General features: G+C 65.8%; 1 protein-coding gene across 2 annotated transcripts in view; it reads right to left on the minus strand.

The window, feature by feature from the left end:
- The window catches only part of SEZ6 (seizure related 6 homolog), a 73,185-nt gene that overhangs the window by 12,928 nt on the left and 36,854 nt on the right, over window positions 1–23,403 (minus strand). For both annotated transcript variants that reach the window (XM_073315313.2, XM_073315314.2), the window contains exons 2-6: window positions 16,538–17,365; window positions 15,304–15,434; window positions 7,419–7,611; window positions 1,078–1,263; window positions 481–649 (exon numbers count right to left, since the gene is read on the minus strand). In XM_073315313.2, the coding sequence (XP_073171414.1) occupies window positions 481–649; window positions 1,078–1,263; window positions 7,419–7,611; window positions 15,304–15,434; window positions 16,538–17,365 (1,507 nt within the window). The remainder of the gene's footprint in view (window positions 1–480; window positions 650–1,077; window positions 1,264–7,418; window positions 7,612–15,303; window positions 15,435–16,537; window positions 17,366–23,403) is intronic.

A 23,403-nucleotide genomic window follows, 5' to 3' on the forward strand; every position in this document is an offset into this window, starting at 1 on the left:
GGCTCAGCAGGACAGTGTAAGGGAGCCCAGGCTGGTGGAACAGGTGGGCTCAGTGGTACCCCAGTACATCAGGCGGCACCCTGGAGGATGGGTAACCCATCACACAGGGGAGCTGTGGTGCCCTGGTTATCTCCTCTGTCCCCTCTCCTAGAGGGGGCTCAGTGGGAAGGCCGGCTCAGGCATGGAGAGTCGGAGGGGAGCCCCTGGTTGGGGTGGGAGCCCAACACCTGTCACTGTCCATCAGCGCTGGCTAGAGCTCTGACCAGAGAGCAGGGCAGCCTCAATGGCACAGCTGCTCTGGCATGTGCCATCGGTGGGTTTCAGAGCCAACATCCATTTGCAAACACATGTTGCAAGTTCTACACAGTGTGGCAGGGGAGCTCTAGCCCCCCAGGCCTCACAGACACGTCCACCCTGCTCCCCTGAGGCTGCACCCTCATAGGCCCTTCCCTTGTACGGGCCCCGCTCCCTGCCCCACACCTGTCATCATCCTCAGCCAGCGCGACCTTCTCGAAGTGCAGATGCAGGCGATGGCCCCTGGGGGCCTCCAGCAGCCACTGGCAAGTCAGGTTGCTGCTGTAGTTGTTTGGGAAGCCGGGCGAGATGATGCGTCCGACGGTGGCATTTCTGATCACGCCTCCGCAGGCCGCTGCAAGGGGAGGCCGAGGGTTAGGAGCACTGGGGGGATGGCCGCCAGGCAGTGGCTTGCCCAGGCAGGGGCATCGGAGATGGGCCAGGCCAACTGGCTTGCCCCCATCAGAACGCCCTTGGCCAGATACTGCCCGGCCTTGCAGCAGTGGGCAGAGGGCAGTGCCTGGAGCCGGGCTACAGCTGCAGGGCAGTGGTTGGAGCGTGCCCAGTGCTTAGGGGGCACCCCATAGCCTGTGGGAAGGTGCTGGGGTGCAGAACCCTCTCTTAGGAGGAGACAGCCAATCAGGAGCTGGCGTCTGGGGCCAGGCTCAGGCTGAGAAGGCCAAACTCACGTCCCTTGTGAGCAGCTAAGGTCTGCTCTGGCAAGGCCTGTGCCCAGCCAGTGGGGCATCCGGCAGCACTGGGCAGCCCCTCCCCCCAACTCACCCAGGCAGATGGGCTCCCGGCCGCTCCAGAAGGGCCAGGTGGCGTTGAGGCAGGTGAGCACAGGCGGGCCCTGCAGCTGGTACCCTGTGGTGCAGTAGAAGTGGGCGCTGCCCCCAGGGTGCAGGCTGGTGATGGAGATGTCGCCGTAGGCCGGTCGGGAGGGGAAGCTGCAGCTCAGCAGATAGGCTGGAAGGGAGAAAGGGAGAGAGAGGGGCATTGAATGGCAGGGCCTGGCAGGCTGAATGGCTGGAGCGATGTGCTCCCTGGCTTGGCATGCCTGGTGCCCGGGGGTGGGTGCCCCGTGCCCGTGGGGGCGGGTGCCTGGTGCCTGTGGGGAGGGATGGACTCGACCATGTCCCTGCTTCATGGTTGCACCCCGCTGGCCCCAGTCCCCCCAGGGCACCAGGCTGTCACCCCCTCACTGCCCCGCACAGCACTCACCCAGGGCAGAGGGTGCCACCACAGCACCTGGGTGTTTTGCAGCATGTGGCCATGCCAGGCTGCCGTGATGCTGGAACACTTTTAAGCGTGGGCGTGCTAAAAGCCAGACCCCCTTACCGTCCGCAAATCCTCCCACCCCGAGCTGGGTCCAGGAGCAGGGCCATGTCTTTGGGAGGGGGGGACCTGGACAGGAGTAAGGGGGCCGAGGCCAGGACCACAGCTGGGGACGGGCGCGGGACCAGGAGCGGAGCCCCTGGGTGTGGGCCGGCAGCCAGGACCCTGGGGGGGGGGGCCAGAAGTGGAGCCTCGCGTAAAACCTGGGGGTGCTTCAGCACCCCCCCACAGCCCTAGTTCCTGCACCTAAGCCAAGCTGGGCATCAGAGGGATCCTGCCCCACAGTGTGGGTGTCACGCCCTCCCTCTGAGAGCCACAGGCAGGAACTCGGGGTGGAAGGAGGTCGGCTTTCCCTCCTGGAATACCCAGCTGCTGAGCGGTTTTCTCTCCTCTCCCCCCATTGTATGGAGACCCAGAGCCTCTGCCCCACCTGCCCAGGCAGCACCCAGTGGGCGCAGTTACAGAGACATGGGTCGGACACGGGTGTTGTCCCTGATCCCAGCCGGCAGGTGGCAGCAAATCCTTCTGTACGGCCAGGCAGCTGGCCGGAGGAGTGCAGCCTCCAGGCCCCACCTTGCCCACAGGTGCTGCCCGCCCAGGGACACCGCTCTGCCAGGCTGCAGGCGGGGAGCCAGACTCCTCGCTGTCCTTCTGCCAGGGGAGCTGGCGTTCCCCACCCCGCCAAGAGTCCTTTGCCCCTGCTGATGCCTGGGAACCCCAGGAGCCATGGGTCCAGACTAAGTGGGCTGCTCCCATGGGGCTGCACAGCCTGGCTGCTGGCATCGCCAGAGTCCCTGCTGCCCCAGGGCAGGAGGCGCTGCAGGGAGTGGGCGGGGGTGGGGGTATGCAGGTGAAATCTGCCCAGGTCACGCTGGGTCTCAGAAGGGAACCCAGCCCCTGGCTCTGTGCAGGCCGGGGGTGCTCGGGGAATGACTGGGGCAGGAGCCGGAGGGGGGCTGGCAGCACCTTCGCATCTCCACGCTGGCCGAAGGGTGCTGGACAAGCGGGGTGTGAAGGGCAGCTGACAGTGAGGGAACACGCTGGTGCCCTGGGGGACCGCAAACGTGGCTGAAGATGCAGCGCCTCTCCCCCTCTGGTACCCGGCTCACTTTGCCCACACACCCGGGCACAGCCACAGTGCAACAGAGGGGACACTGCTCATAAACCTTCCTGCCCAGACCAGCCTCTGCGGCTCAGGGCTACACACTGGCTGCGTGAGCTCACAGCCTCTGCTTGCGAGGTCACTCCATCTCCGCAGCAGCACGCTGTGATGTCACAAAGAGGTGAGCCTGACCTCAGCTGGGGCGGAGGAGGGATTTGGACGAGCGAAGGATCCCGGGGGCACTCCGGGAAGAGCAGCCACGGCGCTCAGAGCACCGACCTCTTCCACCAAGCCAGCACCAGCGCCAGGCAGAGCAAAGTCTAGTTCTAGTGCGGAGGAAGGGCAGGGCCCTGGGCCCCTTTGCATGCGAGTGATGCCCAGCCAGGGCCCCTTTGTACACCAGCGTGATGCCCCCCCAGGGCCCCTTTGCACACCAGCGTGATGTCCCCCCAGGGTCTCTGTGCACACCAGCGTGATGCCCCCCCAGGGCCTCTGTGTACACCAGTGTGATGTCCCCCCAGGGCCTCTGTGTACAACAGCGTGATGTCCCACCCGGGCCCCTTTGCACACCAGCGTGATGCCACCCCAGGGCCCCTTTGCACACCAGCGTGATGCCCCCCCAGGGCCTCTGTGCACACCAGCGTGATAACCCCCCAGGGCCCCTTTGCACACCAGCATGATGCCCCCCCAGGGCCCCTGTGCACACCAGTGTGATGCCCCCCCAGGGCCCCTTTGCACACCAGTGTGATGCCCCCCCAGGGCCCCTGTGAACACCAGCGTGATGCCCTTCCAGGGCACCTTTGCACACCAGCATGATGCCCTGCCAGGACCCCGTGCCCCTTTGCACACCCTGGCAGCCAGCAGAGATGAAGACCGAGCCCAGCAGAGCCCAGACTCTCACACTCAGGGGCTGCAGCTGACTGTGCAGTGTCTGTGGGTGACGGGGGGTGAGACCATACTGTTGGGGGGGGTCACAAGCAGTCCAGCGCCTTCCCTAGGAGCTCCCCACGTGGGAATCAGCAGGGGAGGGGAGCAGGGATGGGTGCGACGGCCAGTGGTAGCCAGCCCAGGGCTCTCAGTAGCGGAGGGCCTGACCCTGCTGTCAGGGAGCAGAGGGTGACTCTCAGCTCATAGAGCCCCTGCCCTAGTGGGAAATGCCCCGGGCCCAAGCACCTGTGGAGGGGGGCTGGGGTACCCAGGCATCTGGCTGGCGGTACCACAGCCTGGCCGGTGGGAGTGACTGAGTCATGCTCAGCCCCTACCTGTACCCAGAATCCCCCTGAATCCGGGGTGGGGAGGGGACTGGACCCATCAGACAATAATATAAAGGAGCGTGAAGTGCGGCTTTTCCCATTAATTTGCTGCATGTTGCCATGGCGACCCCGGCCGAGGGACGCACTCAGCACAATCTGTCGTTATTTTTCCATTAATAGCGTCAGGGCGGCACCAGGCATGTGGGTGAGTGAGGGCAGGTCGGGGGGGCAGCACATCCCTCCCAGGAGATTCTGGTGCAGACAGAGACCCCCCAGCCCAGTGCTGAGCGCCCCTTGGGGGTATTGCTTTGCTGAGGAACCTTGGGCAGGTTAAGGAGACAAAGGACCATGGGAAATGGGAAAGCAGGCACCCCCCATCCCCGAAACCCACCGAGCTCCGCCAGCGCCCCTCAATCCCGACCCGCAGCCCCCTGATAGCCCAGCCCTGGGCTCCCCCATCCCCGAAACCCACCGAGCTCCGCCAGCGCCCCTCAATCCCAACCCGCAGCCCCCTGATAGCCCAGCCCTGGGCTCCCCCATCCCCGAAACCCACCGAGCTCCACCAGCACCCCTCAGTCCTGACCCGCAGCCCCCTGATAGCCCAGCCCTGGGCTCCCCCATCCCCAAAACCCACCAAGCTCCGCCAGCACCCCTCAATCCCGACCCTCAGCCCCTGATAGCCCAGCCCTGGGCTCCCCCATCCCCGAAACCCACCGAGCTCCGCCAGCGCCCCTCAATCCCGACCCGCAGCCCCCTGATAGCCCAGCCCTGGGCTCCCCCATCCCCGAAACCCACCGAGCTCTGCCAGCGCCCCTCAGTCCTGACCCGCAGCCCCCTGATAGCCCAGCCCTGGGCTCCCCCATCCCCGAAACCCACCGAGCTCCGCCAGTGCCCCTCAGTCCTGACCCGCAGCCCCCTGATAGCCCAGCCCTGGGCTCCCCCATCCCCAAAACCCACCGAGCTCCGCCAGCACCCCTCAATCCCGACCCTCAGCCCCTGATAGCCCAGCCCTGGGCACCCCCATCCCCGAAACCCACCGAGCTCCGCCAGTGCCCCTCAGTCCTGACCCGCAGCCCCCTGATAGCCCAGCCCTGGGCTCCCCCATCCCCAAAACCCACCGAGCTCCGCCAGCGCCCCTCAATCCCGACCCGCAGTCCCCTGATAGCCCAGCCCTGGGCTCCCCCATCCCCGAAACCCACCGAGCTCCGCCAGTGCCCCTCAATCCCAACCCGCAGCCCCTGATAGCCCAGCCCTGGGCTCCCCCCAGATCCAACAAGCTTCACGTCCCAGGGGTTTGGACTCCAGCACCCCCCCTCTGCCAGACCCTGCCCCTGTCGTGCCGCCCAGCATTTCCTCTGCCTGAACCCAGAGAAAGAGCCACCTGCGTGACTCCTGCGTGACCACAGCTACAACCCCATGACACTACAGCATCTCCGCCTGGGGGCTGGCTGCTCTTGGGGGGCTGAGCTCAAACAGCAGAGACTCTGCCCCAAGCCTTCCCTACCCTCCTCCCACCCCTCTGTCCTGCAATGCCCCACGGCCTACCCCATGACTGCCCTCGTCCCCCAGCCAATGCTGGCACATTTGACTCATCCCTGCCGCTGGGGTCCAGCTCCAGGAGGGCTGCGGGGTGGCACCCCCATGGGAACGCTGCTCTGGTGAGAGGTGCCGGGAGCCTGGTGCTGAAGGGCACGACCCCTCTGCGCTCCCTTGGCCACGGCCTCAGCGCCAGCCTGCAGCGAGGGGGCAGTCAGGGGATTGTGACGTGAGCGCCAGAGCCGAGAGCCCTCAAGCTCCTCCCTTAGGCCCCCGTGTGGCAACCAGCCAGGCCAGGGCACCATGTCAGTGGCCCCTTGGCCCTCCAGACGGGAACCCCTGGTAAGTCTTCAGCCCATGTTCCTTGGAGCCTCCCACCTCATCGGCTTCCTCAGCGCTGGCTCCCTCAGGCTCTACGGCCCACCTCTGCCATCAGCCAGGCGGGGGCGAGACACGGAGCAGCTGGTGGGCTGGGAGCATTGCTGAGGCTGGGGACGAGGAGGCTGCATATGGTGTGTGGGGTGGGATTCACACTGGGGGCTCGATGTGGGCACTGCAGGCAGAGGGGTCAGGGCGAGGGAGGAGACAGAAGCTCAGGGCAGGATAGTGGCACTGCCGGGCTCCAAGCCTGGGGTGGGGAGCAGGGGAGAAAGTCCCTGAGATCCAGGCTAGCCTGTAGGTGTGTGGCTGGCTCCCCCCGCCAACAACCGCCTTTGCAGAGCCCCACAGGAGGCTCCCCGGAGGCACGTCCCTCGGCTGGCCCTGTCGCACGTGGGCGCCGTGCGGGAGGAGCGGCTCCGCCCTGCTATCAGCGACAAGGGGCCTAACTTTGCCGGTAATTATGTTAAATGAGCCCGTAATTGCTCACACCAATTATCTCTCCATTAGCGTGTCTCTCTGGTTGGTGCCCGTTTAACCTGGCGATGTCGCAGATTAACTCCGCCAGCAATTCCAGAGCTTTAAACAGGCTAATTGGCCCTGGCTGGTTGCAGCTGTGCCAGGGAAACAGGGGTTCACCTGCAGGGGAGTGGGCGGGGCCGCCCTGCGGACACACTCTTGGCACTGGGCACAGGGGCGAGATGGGTGCGCGCTCTGACCCAGGGCTGAGCCTAACTCCACAAATCCTGGGAGGGAGATGCTGTTGGGTGCCCCAGGTTATGGGGGGAGAGGGGTGACGTGGTGGCCTGGGAGGAGGAGGGGGCTCTGAGAGGGACAGGTGTGGGGGTGTATATGACCCACACTTAGCCAGAGCTTGCCTGGCCGCTCCCAGCCAAGGTGAAGTGCAAAGGGTCCAGGTGGGATGCCAGGCTGTGCTCTGTGGAGACACGCGCCCACGGGGGGGTGTGGGGGGGTGCCGTCCTACATGTCCAGTGTGCCCATATTACAAAGGGACTCTAGGTTGGCTCCATGGGAGGGGAAAGGGCCCCTCCCCAGCCTCAGCTGCCAGGGCCCCTTTCGCCAGGGACAGGGGCATGCTTGGCCACATTGCTAAGCCAGGTGGCCTCTGGCCCCAGCACATGGCCTGGAGACAAAGGATTCTTAGCTACAAGCCACCGGACACTGACTGCCAGTCCCCTTCCCAAACCTGCCAGGCCCATCAGCTCCTGAGAGCAGCCCCCACACTGCTGTGGGGCAGCACTCCTCTCCCGGGAGTGGGGCTGCCTCGTGGGGCACTGGGTCTAGGGCGCAGGGCACCACATCATGCCCCCCCAGCCCTGCGGCAGCATCAGAGCTCTGAGTGACCTGCTGCGCCCCACCAAGTGACGAGGCGAGCACGACGGGCCCTCTGGCTGCAGGAGGGCACCAAGGGCGGGGCCATGTCTGGCTGGCACGTGTGGGGGGCAGGACGGCACAGGGACCGTGGCTCCGCAGGGCTCCGCAAGCCGTGCCCGTACCTTGGAAGCGGAAGTGGAAGGTGCCGGGGCTGGCGGGCTGGGGGCTCTGGAACCGCACGCTGACCCGGTTGGTTGGGCTGCGGATCACCTGGCCCCTCATGAGGAAGGACTCGTTGGCCAGGATGACAGGCTCCGCGCCCCCAAAGGTCTCCATGGTGACCGTCTCCCCTTCCGACAGGCTGATGTTCAGGACCTGTGGGAGGAAGGGGCATTGTCAGTGGGGCATCAAGTTATTGCCAGCCCATGTGCTTGGCCCAAGGGCAGAGCAGGGGCACCTCCCCCGTTGGCCTTTCCCCTGGTCCCGCCCGGGCGACTGGCACAGCAGGGGGCTGGCTTGCCCCCCCCCCAGCTAAATCTGAGAGCCTGGGAGGAGTCACCTGGCCAGCCGCCCCACACCTGCCGGGCTCCAGAGACAGCCCACAGCTCTCCTGCGCCAGGCCTGCCAGCTCCATGGGGTGGGCAGTCACCCAGACTGCCCCCAAGAGGGGCCGGCGCTCACGCCCAGGGGGCTTGTCTCCTCTTCTGGAAGGGGATGTGCCTATCCCCACCCAGATCCTCCCCCAACACCCCCCCACCCCCGCTGCCCCCCCAGAGCCCCAGTGCCAGGCGGGCACGTCTCTCTCAGCACCTTTTCCACAGTCAGTAAGCGAGCGGTGAGGCCGGTCTGCCCAGGGCCAATGGCAGCAGCAGCTTTCAAACATACTTAGCAGCCCCAAAAATCTCGGTGCTGGGAGATGCCTTGGACAGGCGGCGCTCGGCGTGCTGCCCCTGTGCAGGCTGGAACCGGGCCCATGGGCAGGGGGCAGAGCCCGCAGGAGAGTCGCCCGCTGTGCCCTGCTCCGATGCTGAGCGGGCCCCGGCCCTGACACTGGGCTCTGACTGGGCCAGGTCAGAGGGCAACGCTCCAGCGGCACCATGGCGAAGCTCCCGTGATTGAGAAGAGCCATCGGTGTCCACGGCAGCGCTGGGGCAGAGACCCGTGGCAGCACGGCGAGTGAATCCCAGGGCTTACGGGCCAGAGAGATGCCTGGCAGGGAGCCAGGACAGAACGGCCCTGCCACGTGGCCCTGGGGGGGTGGGGAGAGACAGAGCCGTCTTTAATTGCGGGGTCTCAGAGCGCTGGAGACCTCTGGGGCCTCCTGCCCCACCAGAGGGTCAGCACCACCATCCCAGTGCACAGAGGCCAGGGACTCACCAAGGCCACACAGTGTCAGGCAGAAGCAGAGCTGGGGACAGAACCCAGGAGTCCTGGCTCCCGGTCCCCCCACCCCCACTCTAACCCCCTGGATCCCGCTCCACGCTGGGCCATGCCACCCCCAGGCTGTTTCTCCCAACCCCCCGCAGGCAGGGCTGGAGCTGGCTCATGGCCCTGTTGCCGCAGTAGACCCTGGCCAGGAGGACGTGGGTGCTGCTCCCTGGCTGGTGCTGCCCACGCTGCCATTAGCTTCCCCAGGGGCACACGCGCCAGCTCCCCCAAGCAGCCGTTCAGTGGCAATATGCCCTCGCTCCATTGCCATGGTAACTGGCGGCTGTCCCAGCCGAGAGCTTTGGAGCTGCGAGCTCTGCCAGCACGTGGGGCCCCGGCCTCCGAGGGCTCCCTCTGCTTGGCCACGCAAGGGGGCAGCACTATGGGCCCCTCTATTACCCTGCCCCTCCAGGAAACCCTTGGGGACTGGTCCCAGACATTGTCCTGGGAAGGCGGGGTTAGCTACTGCGGGGGCAGATCCTGGATCTCCCCGTTTGGGGCCTAAGCCAGCATGGCAGCTGGGGGAGGGGTGAAGGGACAGGACCCAAAGGGAACTGCTGGGCGCCCCAGGCCCAGGGGCGTGGCTGGAGGGACAGGTTGCTCCCAGGGACAACGGCTGCTGGTGCCAGCAGTACAGGGGACCCCACAGCCAGCATGCAGGGACAGAGGGCGGGCAGAGCCCAGAGGAGCCCCCGCAGGTGCTCCCAGGTATAGGGGGCTCTGCGGGCAGCAGCTCAGATGCCAGGCAGGAAGGGAGCCCTGGGAATGGCACGTGTCAGCCTCACACGGCTCATGGCAGGCATGCACATTCACTCCCTTGGCCTTAACAGGCAGGCTCGAGAGCCAATGGGAACCGGGGAAGAGGCTCTGGGCACGGCCCAATGGATCCCGGCCAGCAGGAGATGGAGAACCGCCAGCACAACGAACTCCAGATGGCGAAGAGACGCAGCCAGCTGGAGAGAGGGGCCCAGCCACCGAGCTAGCCACCGAGCTAGCAGGGAGCCTCCAGCAGGATCCACACAGCACACAGACACTCCCCCATGCATGGGCACCACGCATACACCCCCTCCCCCGCGTGCACACACACGCAGAGACCCCCCAGGCAGGGGCACACGCATACTCATAAACCCCCATGCACACGCAAACACACATACTCATAGATCCCCCCCACGCACACTCATACACACTCCCCCATGCGTGTAAACACACTCAGCAGCAAGGAGAGGAGCCCAGGAGAGGGTTCCGTGGTAGGATGCTGCAGCCGCAGGCCAGGCTGGGTTTGGCTGCGCGTCTGCAGGTTGCTGCAGGGCTCTTGCTTGCCAACCCCAGCGGTGCTGTGCAAGTGCCACGTGACTCAGCAGCAGTCAAAGCGGAGCAGCTCGCCCCCCGGCCCCAGGGGGCTGCTACCGGGCTAGAGCCTGCAGCCCACCCACATGGGGTGTTCCCACAACGGGCTAAGCCCAGCTTTAACTGAACTGCTTTCACACTGGTCTGGATCATGCTGGGCACCGTTTGGTGCAGAGGTGGCCTGGATGGGAGGACAGCTGGAAGCTGGTTTATGCAATGGGAGCAGGGTGCAGGCCAGGGCACAAGCTCATGCTGGTTTAGTGCATGTGATGCCTTCCCCGCAAGCGGCTGCCCACCTTTGGGGGCAGGGCACACAGAGGGCACAGAGAGCTTCAGCCTGGGTTTCATAGCTGCCTCTGGGCCAGTGCGATCCCGTCGCGTCTCCGTGCACCTCCTCATCCCAGTTCCAAGGGCTAAGGCGGCCCCGGTCCTCCCAAGAGAGCGAGAAGGTGGCTGCCCTCCCAGGCAGAACAGACCGGGCCCTGCCCAGCGCTCTCAGTCAAGCTGCATCGCATTCACTTAGAGCAACCATGGATTCCCGCGGCGGGCGCGGTCATGGCTGCCACTCAGCCATGCAGTGTGGAAATGCAGACAGATTGCCCAGCACAGGCGAGGAAATGGAGTTCTCTCCCGTGATTGTTCTGCAAATTCAGAAACTCCAGTTTCTGTCCAGTGGGCGGTGACCTGGACAGGGGCCCTGGGCAGCAGCCAATCCGCCAGACACATAGGCAAGCCTTGGGGCAGACACAGGCGGAGCACTACCGCCTCCGGCCTCGTCCGAGCGAACGCAGGTAACTGCCCCACTCTCCCTTTACTGGTTTCAGCATCCCTGGGCCTTTACCTCTGCAGCTGTTCCAGCCAGCAGCGAGAGCAGAGCGGTCCCCACTGCCCCTCTTCTGTGCCACATGCCCACTCCGCGTACCCCCATGGCCCCATGGCCGCAGTCTCTAAGCCTCACGCCCCCTGCTCTGGGAGTCAGGATCACCCCTGCTTTACAGGGAGGCACCACAGCTCAGAGAGACTCAGCCAAGGTCTCCCAGAGCTAGGAATTAAACCCAGGCATCCTAAGTCTCACCCGGCCCAGCTCTGAGCTGCTCGCTTGCTGCTGGAGGTGAGCGGGCATCCGCACACTCACAGGGGTGGGGGCTCGGGCTCCCAGCTTGCTGGGAATCCTGGGAAGGTTTAACCTTGAGGTTTCCTGGCTACAGTTTATATTTTAATGGATCGTTATAAAATATAACAACCCCCGCCCGTTTGGGACTCCCCCCCCCCCCCCCAGTAGGGCCTGGGGATGGGGCGCAGGTGGCTGGGGAGTAGGGGTCCCGTTCAGTAGCCACGGAAAGCCCCGAGGCCCTGTGGCTGGGGGGCAGCCATGTAGCCCGGCACACACATTTCAAGGACCAGCCCCCAGTCCTTAGTGTCCATCCCCGAGGCCTGGCTCCCGGCAGCTCTCTGCTGCGACGACATCATCACTTATCCTGAGAAACCCCAAGCTGTTGCCTTGTCTCATTAGGAGGTGATTGGATATTAATGATGTTAATTAAGCAACGCTACACGGTAATGGAGAGCAGTGCCGGTACGCACATTCTCACCCTGTGACGCTAATTACTGTGAGGTACCTGCCGGGTGGCAGGGGTTTGGGCAGCCGCGTGCAGGCCAGCACCGTGCCGAGCTCCTTGCCGGGCTGTTAAACTGTGACGGGATGGAGAACCACGGGGAGGTGGGAAACTCCTTGCTTGGCTCCATGGCGATCAGCTTCCCAACCCGTAGCTAGCCCCAGTGCTGCGCTGGGCTCACCCTGCCATAACGGGCCAGGGCCAGACCATGGGTTGATCTCCCTCCCCAGCCCCTCAGGATGCTGGCTGATCGTGGGCCAACCCAGCCTGGGTCTGGGGGATGTGAAACCAGAGCTTGGCTTAGAGCTGGAGCGTGACACAGGCCCACAATGCCCAGCCCCGGGCAAGCAGAGCCTGCCTTGTTCTCTTCCGGGTGCTGCCACCCTGCCCGCTCAGCCTGGCCAGCCGGCGCGGCACCACCCTGCCTCAATGGATGGAGCCTGTGCGGCTGGTGGAGGCGGCGGGGTTATTTATTTATTAATATGGAGTTTGAAGGCTCTGCTGTTGCCGAGGTCTAATTAGGCCCCAGGAGAGGGACTGGCTGGGGGCTGGGGCACATTGTTCAAATGTCGCCAAATACCACGTGCATTGATTTGACATTCTGCAGCACAGCTGCTGCCCTTTCAGCATTCACATGCCCCTCGGTAGAGGGTTGGGTTTGCTCCTTAGTGGCATTTCCAGCCCCCCTGCAGTTGGACGGGCTCCTCAATTGCACCCCAGGTCCCCTGCTCTTCCCCCTGGGGAGTCCCTTCCTGCTCGCCAGCCAGCGTTTCCCTCCCAGGTGGTTCTGCGTAGCCAAGAGAGAAAGTCCTGGAGTGCTGGGCCATGGGCCCACCACAGACCCCATCAGAGCAGGGCTGGCCTTTGCTGCTATCTCCATTCCACAGCACTGCGGCGGCGTAACGGCCTTGTGACGGAGTGGGGGAGTTTCTTGCTTTTCCTTGTTTCCTATGGGGGATTTTCTTGGTTTTCCTAGGGTTTGCATGCAGAGACAGTGTGACTCAGTTTCCCTGGGTGCTATGGGTTTAACAACGTGATGGGAGAGGGAGTTTGTTGTTACAGAGGACCGGAGAGGGAACTTGGGACCCCAACCACTGGCGCGGAGAATGGAGACCCCAGCCAGGTGACCTGGTGACCCGGAGGCCCAGCTCAGGAGGCCCAGCTGGGTCTGGCCAGTGGGAGGACAATGGGCTGCGAAGAAAGGAGAAGGGGCCCAGGCGACCCTGTAGATGACCCTGTTTACCTGCAGAGAAGACAATGGACAGAGGCGGGGCTTGGAGCCGGTGCTATCAGATGCACAGCTGGGAAGCAGGGGGGCTCTGGGCTGGAGGGAGGGAGCAGGCAGAGGCCACCTGGATGCAGGGGAGACTTGGATATGCTGTGCTGGGGGAGGCCAGGCCTAAGGCCCTGAGAGTTTCCTGTGCTGTGTTCAATGCTCAATAAACCCTCCTGTTTTACACTGGCTGAGAGTCGCTCCGGTCTAGAGAACAGGGTTGCATCATCCCCTTCGGGGAGGGGTGCGGGTGGAGGCCCCGGGGGGCCAGAGTGAGTGGACTCCCTGTGGGGGCCCATGGCGAGAAACGGGTGTGCTAAGGCTCAGAGAGGGGTGGCTCCAGGAGGTGGAGGGGCTTAACCCCGAGAGAGAGTGGACCCCTGGGAGAAGGGCTGTCGCACTGAAAGGGGCACCCCCTACGGACCGCATGGGCCAAGTCCGTGACAACGCGGTAGCAGAGGGTGGCTCGCGGATGCACCCTGTAGACGGTGGGCTGCGAGCACAGGCGCCTGGCAGTGAGTGGCTGCCAGCGATAGAACAAGGGTATTGAAAGGGACCGGCCTGGAAATGGCCTATAACCAGCTCTGTACGAGGGACCTGGCACTTCTGCGCAGGGAGAGAGGGCTGAGCGTGGGGAGGCTCACTAAGGAGCAGCTGATGGCTCAGCTTGTAGAGAATGACCAGTCTGAGGAACAGGCTCCAGACCCCAGGGGGGCTCCTGGGGTGCCCGGAGAGCCGGGGAATAGCCGTGGGGGCAGTCTGGGTAGTAACCGGGAACCTATCAGACCCGACTCCCCAGGCAGCGCAGGGGGACCCCAGTCGGATTCCTCCCTGGAGGAGCTGCGGAGACTGGAGCTGGAGGAGCGGAGGCTGGCAGACAGAAAGAGAGAACAAGAGGACCGTGCAGAACAGCGGAAGCACCAGTTGGCGTTGGAGGAGCGGCGGGCTAAGAGGACCTGCCGGGGGATAAGTGGGGAAGGGCCCGAGATGCCAGTGTTGTGGGGAATCTAGACACCAAACTGCTGCCCCGGTTTAAGGAGAGGGGGGGCTATTGATGCCTATCTCATAGCCTTTGAGAAGGCTAGTGAGCTGAAACAGACTGACCCTGCAGACAGGCTCCGCTGTCTGACCCCCGTGCTGGTCCCACGGCCATAGAGGCATTCAGCCCAAGGGATGGTATTGAGACGGGGACTATGACCTGTTCTAACAGGCTTTGCTGCAGAAGTTTGAACTGACCCCCGAGGCGTACAGGAAACGATTCTGGGGTGTACGCAAGACCTCAGGCGTCACCTACAAGGAGGTCGCCAACCTGCTGGGGGAATATCTCCTCAAGTGGGGGAAGGGAGCAGGGGCCACGATCGCACAGGACGTGTATAACCTGGTGGGGTTGGAGCAGCTGTGCGACATCTGCCCTCCAGATCTTAAGATGTGGTTAGTGGACCGGAAGCCCAAAGATCTGCACAGTACGGGGGCACTGGCAGAAGAGTTTGTTGACAGCAGATCGGGGGCAGGAGGGAGACCCACATCAGGGACTCAGAAGGGGAGTCACCCAGAGCCCTCTCCAAGGTGGGACTTTAGGAAGCCCAACTCAGGGGTGCCCGGGAATGCCGGGGTGGGCCGACTCCCCTGGTGGGACTTGAGGGACCTGAAATGTAATGACTGTGGCCAAAAGGGACACAAGGTGGCATAATGCCTGAAGATGAAGGAAATGGCAGCTAAGCAGAACCCGCGGGGTGTCAACTGGATGGGAGTCCACCAAGAGGGGGCAGCACGGGGCCCGGGGGCCGCAGTCGAGAGGGCTGTGCCAGGGGGAGGGGACTGCCAGGCCAGGCCCTCAGGGGAAGGCGGGGCTCCAGGTCCAGAGTGCCCATACTCCATCCACCCACACAGCCTTGGGTGACCATGGTTCCTGCAGTGGTGCCCATGCTACTCACTCCTGCAGCCACAGCAGGGCCTGCCCTGCCCCTCCAACCTGGCACCATGGCCCAATTCCCTGTCCCACAGCTGGAGATGCCCCCTGCCAGGTAGTAAGGAGGAAGGCCCAGCATGCTTTGCGCAGAAAGATTTGCATATTGAGTGTTGCCCGGTACCACCAGTGCCATCTGTTGTGGGGGAGGAGAGCTGCAGGGTGCTCAGCGCGGGCTCCGCTGGGGCGCTCCCAGCACAAGGCTCATGGGGGCGACAGGCGGCGGTGGGGGTTGGGGGGTTGGCGGTTTGCAGGCACTTTGCTAGGATTCCATTCGCGCCGTGAGACGCACAAGGCCCAGAAACCCCTCCCGTCCCCTGCATGGCCCGGCCTCGAGCCCGTGGGTGTTCTTCCCCACTCAGGGACTTGGGGGCTGCAGGGTCCCCCACCGGCTGCCCCAGCTGATGATGCGGCATTCAGGAGCCCACGTTACCGACCTTGATCTCCACGCCGTAGCCAGGGTATCCGGAGATGGTGTAAGTGCAGTCCAGGCTGTCATAGGGAGAACTGACCGGCTCTGGAGACTCCAAGGAACCCTCGGGACCAGTGAGGTTCCAGTTGCACGGAGCTGGGGACAAGAGGAAACCATGGGATCAGACAGGCTTCACGCCTGCTCCCTGCCCCGCCAGCCTATTGCACCCCTCCTCTCCCAGACAGGGTCTAGCATCCTCATCCCCTCCTCTTGCCAGCCCGGTCTCTGGGACACCTGGTGCTGATGAGAGGGTGGCTCATGGTTTCACCCCCAGCCAGGGAAGTGGAACCCCTGGTTAGCCTCATCCCCAGTACCCCACCAAGGGCCAGAAGCAGCCTGTACCCTCTCTCCCGCACCAGCCCCATCTCCTTAGATAAGAGTTTTCCCAGGACAAGCCCCCGGCTTCTGGGTTTGCTGCCATCATGCCCCATTTCACACTCACACTGTTGCGCTGGGCCAGAGGCCATGGGCTAAACTGGCCTCCATCTAGAGTGCGTCTACACTGGGCCCAGCTCTAGCAGGGGTGCAAAGGCGGGAGCGCTAGCGTGGACCGGGCACAGGTCCCGTCTAACCCTGCTTTGCTGTGGGGCCCATCTCCAGTACAGCTCCCACTGCCCCCTTGCTGGTGGGGCCACGGCCACAGGCCCCCCACCCCAGGAGGGGCTGCACGCCACAGCAACAGCAGCCCCCTCCCACTGGGCCGCGCACCCTGGGAACCTGGGGGATGAGTGTTCCTGGCGGAGAGGTCAAAGCAGCTGAGCTCGATCCTTAGAGCCGTTCCATACCTGGACAGCAGCTGTCCTGGCTGCTGCAACAGGGTGCTCGCCAGCTCAGCCTATGGGTGCCCTCCAGCCCAGTCCCTGTGGGAGCCGGCTCCCAACCGAGGCAGCTGGTGTCTCCGGCAGCCCGTGACCATCTCCCCGCCATGTGGTGACACACTTGCTGTGCGCCTGCCACGCACAGGGCGTGGAACGATGCCGCCAGTCAGACCTGTGCCCAACTCTTCCTCGGCTTCCCTTATGTCGCCAACGTATCGCGACTGCCCTGCGCGGACGGCCCACTGCCAACAGCCCCCTTTTAGCCTCACCCCAAAAGCGGGTCCAGCTCTCTCCGAAGACCCTGCGGCCACTCCCACCCCCGCTTTAGCAGGCGGCCTGGCCTGGTGCCCCTGGTCACCGCTAGGGTGGGAGTGCCCTCACCTGGTACCTGCACCGTGGTGATGGTAGTCGTGGTGATGATGGTGGTTGTGGTGGTTTCCTCGTCGTCCCCGGAAACCGTGGCTGTGACGGCAGCCTCCGGCTCGGGCTCCTTGGCCCATGGCAGCGCTGGGCCGGGCACCTGTGGCGAGACAAACCAGGCTGTGGGGGTGATGGCGGTTGTGGTGTTGCTGACCACCATGTCGGTGGTGGCTTGACCTGGGTTGGTCAGGGCAGCTTGGGAGATGGCAGGCGTGGGGGTGATGGGAGGCTCCGTGAGGACAGAGGCGGAGTTGGTCTCTGGGCCAGCTGGCTGGGGCTCTGCCCATGGGGCCACGCGGCCTGCAGCCGTGGTCAGCAGCTCCTCAGTGAACGCCGGCTTGACTATTTCTGGGGTCCTCTCCACGTCTCTGGCCTTGGCCTTCTCTCCCACTAGGGCCGTGGGGCTGGTCATGGTCACGGGGGCTGTGGCTGGCACCGTGAGGGATGTAGTCAGGTCAGAAAACACCGGAAGGTCATCTTGGTTTGGCAGGTTGGCCCTGGGGGTCTGGGTGATCCGCCCTGGCACGTCGGGCAGGACCGGGCCTGGCCCCCGCAGGCCCCATGTGAGAAAGGGCACCTGCCTCAGATAGTCCTTCTTCACCAGGGCCTCGTGCAGGAACTCCTCCAGCAGCGGGTGATGGTTGAGCAGCGTCAGCGTGGGGGCCGTGGTGACAAAATGGACCTTGCCCTCCAGCTCGTCCGGAGTGGGGGGCACCGTCTGGTCCCCCTCAGCCTCAGAGCTCCCCGCTGCCCTCTGGCCCACCACGTTCGGCTCCTCCGAGGCAAAGTCTGGAAGGAGGAGAGAGGTGGCTGAGAACAGGGGTGGCCAAGAGGGAAGGGGCTAGGGAGGGGCGGGGAGCTGGGCTGTCAGAGGCCTGGCAATATGAACCTTGGCATCGTGCCCCACCACCCCCAAAGGGCTCAATCGTGGCAAGTCACAGGGTGGCGGCTGGTGCTTCGGAGGCACCCAGATGCTCAGAACACCCCCGCCCCGCCAGCAGGAGACCCCCAGGACGCTGGCTGCCACCTGAGGCAGCACCCTGAGCCCTCCAGGCCCCCAGGTTGGCCTGGGTGCTGCTCTCAGACCAGCTGCCAATTCCCTCAGCAGCTGCCGACAGCCACAAGCCTCCGCCAAGCTTGTGGGAGGACAGACGCCATGTGCGGAGGGGGACAGGTCCCCCCCAGCGCAACGCCCTCAGAGCAGCGCCCGATTGCAGAGTCAATGATGTTCTGGCTCCAGCTCTCTTTACCCAAGAACACACGTCCCCCGATAAAGTCGTCAGCTTTATCGAAAGCGATTGGCGCCTCCTCTTAGATACTGTTCTGCCTCGCTGCTCCCCTTCCCAGAGGCATGGGGGGGGGTCTGCAGAGCTGCCCCCCCGGCCACCAAAAGGCCCTGCACTGCCCTGCTCCTGCCTGCAGTCATGGCTTCAACACCACACGCCCTGGGCCGCCGACCTCAGAACAAACTGAGCTACTGGCCTCTGCACTGTGCCCAGGGCCCCCGGGGAGGGGAACTGGAGCCCTGCTGGGAACACCAAAGGCCCCAGCTTCTCTAAGAGACAGCGCACCCCTTTCCTGGGCAGCTGGAGCCCGGCAGGAGCCTGGATCTCAGCTCCCCCCGCGAGCAGGCCCCAGGTGAGGCTCCTGAAGGCTCCCCAGAATTCACGCTCCTGCTGGCCGTGTGCCCTGCCCAGCCTGGTCTCTGAAGCTGGGCCAGCCCAAAGCCAGTGCCCCACACATTGCAATGGTGCCAGGGGCCCTCGGGTGCTCAGCCCTTAGCCCTGGCACCAGTATCTTGCAGACCCAAACTATCGCCCTGGTGCGGGGACACAGCAAGCAGCTCCATCGCACTGCCAGGCTGGGGGCCCTACATGGGGCTGGTGTCCTGAGCCCGGACCTGGAGAATGGAGGGGCCAGGACACTGGCAACAAAGGACAGGCAGCTGAGTAACTGCCCCAGAACTGCGCCCACCCCACTCCTTCTCCTACCCAAGACAGGCTCCAGGCCTTACCGTGCCAGGCCAGCTGCAGGGGCCAGGGACGGGAACTGAGCTGACCCCCGTGACTGAGACAAGCCCAGCTGCGAGCCAGCCCCTTCCCCACACAGGCAAGGCAGGGGCACTGTGAAGACCCCCTCCCCATTTCCTGCGAGGAGGGGCTGGCAGCCGGCAGAGGAGCGGGAGCAGCGAGGCAGAACGGGATCTAAGAGGAGGCGCCAATCGCTTTCGATAAAGCTGACGACTTTATCGGGGGACGTGTGTTCTTGGGTAAAGAGAGCTGGAGCCAGAACATCATTGACTCTGCAACTGGCAGCTGGCTCAGCAGCCCTGCCACGCGGCCGATGGGCGCTGCCACGGCTCTGGGGAGATGGCGCTTCTGGCCAGCATTACGGGGCCCTTACCCTGCACGTGGCTGCTCCGGGGGGGCATGCCCAGCAATGCAACACGTGCTAATGGATGGGACGCTGCAGCTTGTTTCACTTTGAGGGGCACGGGTGTTTCCCATCCCCCACCCGCCCTGCTGTGCTGAAGGGAGGGGCAGGAGAGCACTACTGGCCTACGGAGGGGGCTCCCGGCCAAGACCAGCCCAGCACAGCCCGCCCAGGGCAACCAGAGGTGACTCCCAGCTGAGACTGGCTCAGCCGGAGCTCCCCTGACCCAGTGGCTGCTCATGGGCCATGAGCTTCCCCCTACTCCCAGCTGCAGTGCCTGGCAGGATCAAGCCCAGTGCATCACTACACAACAGCTGGGGGCCCTGTAGGGGCTGAGTCCTGCCTGTCGCACCCACTACAGGTCGGGCCCCCGGGACCTCCAGAGGGGGGGCAGGGCCAACCCCAAAGTGCAGCCAGCGGCCCTGCAGCCGGGCAAGGCGGGGCAGAGCTCTGCAGCCCAACCCCCAGCCTGGGGCAGGAACTCCTCTCCCAAGGGTCCTGCTCCTCTCCCCGGCCTGGGGCGAGCCTCACCGCTGCAGGCAGAGGGAGCACAGGGCGTGCCCAGCGCAGGTGGAGAGAGAAGAGAGTGCCGTGCCCGTGCTGGGATGGCTCCAGGGTTGAGTGTCCCCACGGGGAGCCTGGGGCCTGCTGACCCGTGCTGGGAGGGGTGTGAGAGAGAATCCCCCCATCCCAAGGACCTGCCGGGCAGCACAGGGGGCCACGGAGACGCCAGTGCCGGGAAAGTCGGATGCCAGGCAGGCTGCTCTGGAGAGGGGCCTGCAGCCTGCAGGCAGGGGAGTGTGAAGCAGCCCATGTCACAGCTGGGGCTGGGCCCAGGAGCTAACAAATGCACTGGCCCAGCTGAGCGGAGACCTACATCTAATGGCAGCAGTGAGACCCTCCCTCCTGCTGCCCACCGGTGCCGGAGCGGGATGCACTCACGCCTGTGCCTGCCAGAATGTGGAGCCAACTTGGGGGTGTTACCTGACTGCCTGCAGCCCCCGCCACGGCCCCGCCGCCCTCCTGCTCGCTCCCAGCCCCCGCCACGGCCCCACCGCCCTCCTGCTCGCTCCCAGCCCCCGCCACGGCCCCGCCGCCCTCCTGCTCGCTCCCAGCCCCGCTGCCCTCCTGCCCGCTCCCAGCCCCCGCCATGGCCCCGCCGCCCTCCTGCTCGCTCCCAGCCCCCGCCATGGCCCCGCCGCCCTCCTGCTCGCTCCCAGCCCCCGCCACGGCCCCACCGCCCTCCTGCTCGCTCCCAGCCCCCGCCATGGCCCCGCCGCCCTCCTGCTCACTCCCAGCCCCGCTGCCCTCCTGCCCGCTCCCAGCCCCCACCACGGCCCCGCCGCCCTCCTGCTCGCTCCCAGCCCCCGCCACGGCCCCGCCGCCCTCCTGCTCGCTCCCAGCCCCCGCCACGGCCCCGCCGCCCTCCTGCTCGCTCCCAGCCCTGCCGCCCTCCTGCTCGCTCCCAGCCCCCGCCATGGCCCCGCCGCCCTCCTGCTCGCTCCCAGCCCCCGCCACGGCCCCACCGCCCTCCTGCTCGCTCCCAGCCCCCGCCATGGCCCCGCCGCCCTCCTGCTCGCTCCCAGCCCCGCTGCCCTCCTGCCCGCTCCCAGCCCCCGCCATGGCCCCGCCGCCCTCCTGCCCGCTCCCAGCCCCGCCGCCCTCCTGCTCGCTCCCAGCCCCCGCCATGGCCCCGCCGCCCTCCTGCTCGCTCCCAGCCCTGCCGCCCTCCTGCTCGCTCCCAGCCCCCGCCATGGCCCCGCCGCCCTCCTGCTCGCTCCCAGCCCCGCCGCCCTCCTGCTCGCTCCCAGCCCCGCCACGGCCCCGCCGCCCTCCTGCCCGCTCCCAGCCCCGCCGCCCTCCTGCTCGCTCCCAGCCCCGCTGCCCTCCTGCCCGCTCCCAGCCCCCGCCATGGCCCCGCCGCCCTCCTGCCCGCTCCCAGCCCCGCCGCCCTCCTGCCTGCTCCCAGCCCCCGCCAGGGCCCCGCCGCCCTCCTGCCCGCTCCCAGCCCCGCCGCCCTCCTGCTCGCTCCCAGCCCCCGCCACAGCCCCGCCGCCCTCCTGCTCGCTCCCAGCCCCCGCCACGGCCCCGCCGCCCTCCTGCTCGCTCCCAGCCCCCGCCACGGCCCCGCCGCCCTCCTGCTCGCTCCCAGCCCCCGCCACGGCCCCGCCGCCCTCCTGCTCGCTCCCAGCCCCCGCCATGGCCCCGCCGCCCTCCTGCCCGCTCCCAGCCCCGCCACGGCCGCGCCGCCCTCCTGCTCGCTCCCAGCCCCCGCCATGGCCCCGCCGCCCTCCTGCTCACTCCCAGCCCCGCCGCTCTCCTGCTCGCTCCCAGCCCCCGCCATGCCCCGCCGTCCTCCTGCCCGCTCCCAGCCCCGCCACGGCCCCGCCGCCCTCCTGCTCGCTCCCAGCCCCCACCATGGCCCCGCCGCCCTCCTGCTCGCTCCCAGCCCCGCCGCCCTCCTGCTCGCTCCCAGCCCCGCCACGGCCCCGCCGCCCTCCTGCCCGCTCCCAGCCCCGCCGCCCTCCTGCCCGCTCCCAGCCCCGCCGCCCTCCTGCTCGCTCCCAGCCCCCGCCACGGCCCCGCCGCCCTCCTGCTCGCTCCCAGCCCCCGCCACGGCCCCGCCGCCCTCCTGCTCGCTCCCAGCCCCCGCCACGGCCCCGCCGCCCTCCTGCTCGCTCCCAGCCCCCGCCACGGCCCCGCCGCCCTCCTGCTCGCTCCCAGCCCCCGCCATGGCCCCGCCGCCCTCCTGCCCGCTCCCAGCCCCGCCACGGCCCCGCCGCCCTCCTGCTCGCTCCCAGCCCCCGCCACGGCCCCGCCGCCCTCCTGCTCGCTCCCAGCCCCCGCCACGGCCCCGCCGCCCTCCTGCTTGCTCCCAGCCCCCGCCATGCCCCGCCGCCCTCCTGCCCGCTCCCAGCCCCGCCACCCTCCTGCTCGCTCCCAGCCCCGCCATGGTCCCGCTGCCCCCTTGCTCACTCCCAGGCCCCGCCATGGCCCCACTGCCCTCCCGCTCGCTCGCAGCCCTGCCACAGCCCAGCCACCCTCCGGCTTGATGTCCAGGGCATCTGTTGTGGGTAGAGCTGAGTCTGGTGCAGCTCGGTGGACCCCGGCACAGACTGGGACACACGGACACACATACAGCTCTGGGCCGCTGGAATCAGCTGGGCCAACACTTCACACAGGGCTTTCTACCTCGCTCCCCTCTGACCCCTCCAGAGGAGCCCCAGGGGAGCAGCGGCTTTCAAGCATAGGCCTCATTTGACTTCTATATTTGTGCGGGCAGCTCCAGTCAGGCCAATGGGGCCACACATGGGGGGAGCAAATTCCACACCTGCCCAACGCTTGCAGTTGGGGGGGGTCAACGCCCCCTGCCCTCCCCAAACTATGCCCACATCTTCAAATAGCCTATTCCAGCAGCTGGGGCTCTTAATGGGCTGACCTGCCCTCTGCTCCTACTCGGCATCACCAGCCCCCACCTGCACAGATCCTGAGCTAGGCCCTGATGTCATGAGATTTTAATTCTAACCACATCTGGTTCTTTGCTCCTGGGTTGGTGCCTCAAGGCCTGTTCCCAGCAGCTGTCCCCCAGCACTAGGGCTGGAAACGCACTCTTTTCCGAAATGCCAGCCGAGTTTCCCCCCGTCACCTGACTCCAGGAGCTGGGACATTAGGAGAGCCGGCCTGCGCTCCGGGCCAGCCACAGGGTGGGCAGGGCAGCCCGTACGGCTCTGTGGCAGGCGCGCTCCCCTCCTGCCAGCACCGCAGCCTCATTAGCGGCCCTCCCTGCACATTATCTCCTAAGCTATGCAAATAACCTATGTGTGAAGCCATTTAAAGTATTTAGACTAAATGAGAAAAGGCTTTCATCAGTCCTAATGAGCCATTGAACATGGCTCCCTGGCGAATTCGCTCTCCCTGCGTCTCCTCCCCACCACCGCTTGTGCCCCAAGAGCTGCCGTGTGACCCCATTTCCTGGGGACGGCTCCCACACATGCCCTGCCCCACCTTCCTGGGGGTGGGAGGGGCAGAGCTCTCAGAATGCCCCTTCCCCCGTTACAGAAGACATCACAGCTCAGCCGTGTGGTCACTGGCAACACCAGTGCTGCCCGGAGAGCACCCAACACTAGACTTATTGTAGGGCCTACGTAAACAGTGGCTGAATTGTTTCCTCTTTCCAGACAAGCAGGGAGATTGCTTTGGGGAGTGGAGAACACTTGATTTTCCCAACAGGAAGGGCATTCCTCACGCGCTAAAGGGGGTCGCAACCACATTGCACTGTCTGCCTGGGCCCCAGGTCAGCCCGGCCCCTCTCACGCAGGGCCGGCGGCTCGGGGTGAGATGGGCCCTCGCCAGGCCTCAGGCCCCGTCTTCAGCGATCTCTCGCCTGCCCCTTG

This window comes from Lepidochelys kempii, chromosome 17 (genome assembly GCF_965140285.1).
Source record: "Lepidochelys kempii isolate rLepKem1 chromosome 17, rLepKem1.hap1, whole genome shotgun sequence".
NCBI classification, from domain to species: domain Eukaryota; kingdom Metazoa; phylum Chordata; order Testudines; family Cheloniidae; genus Lepidochelys; species Lepidochelys kempii.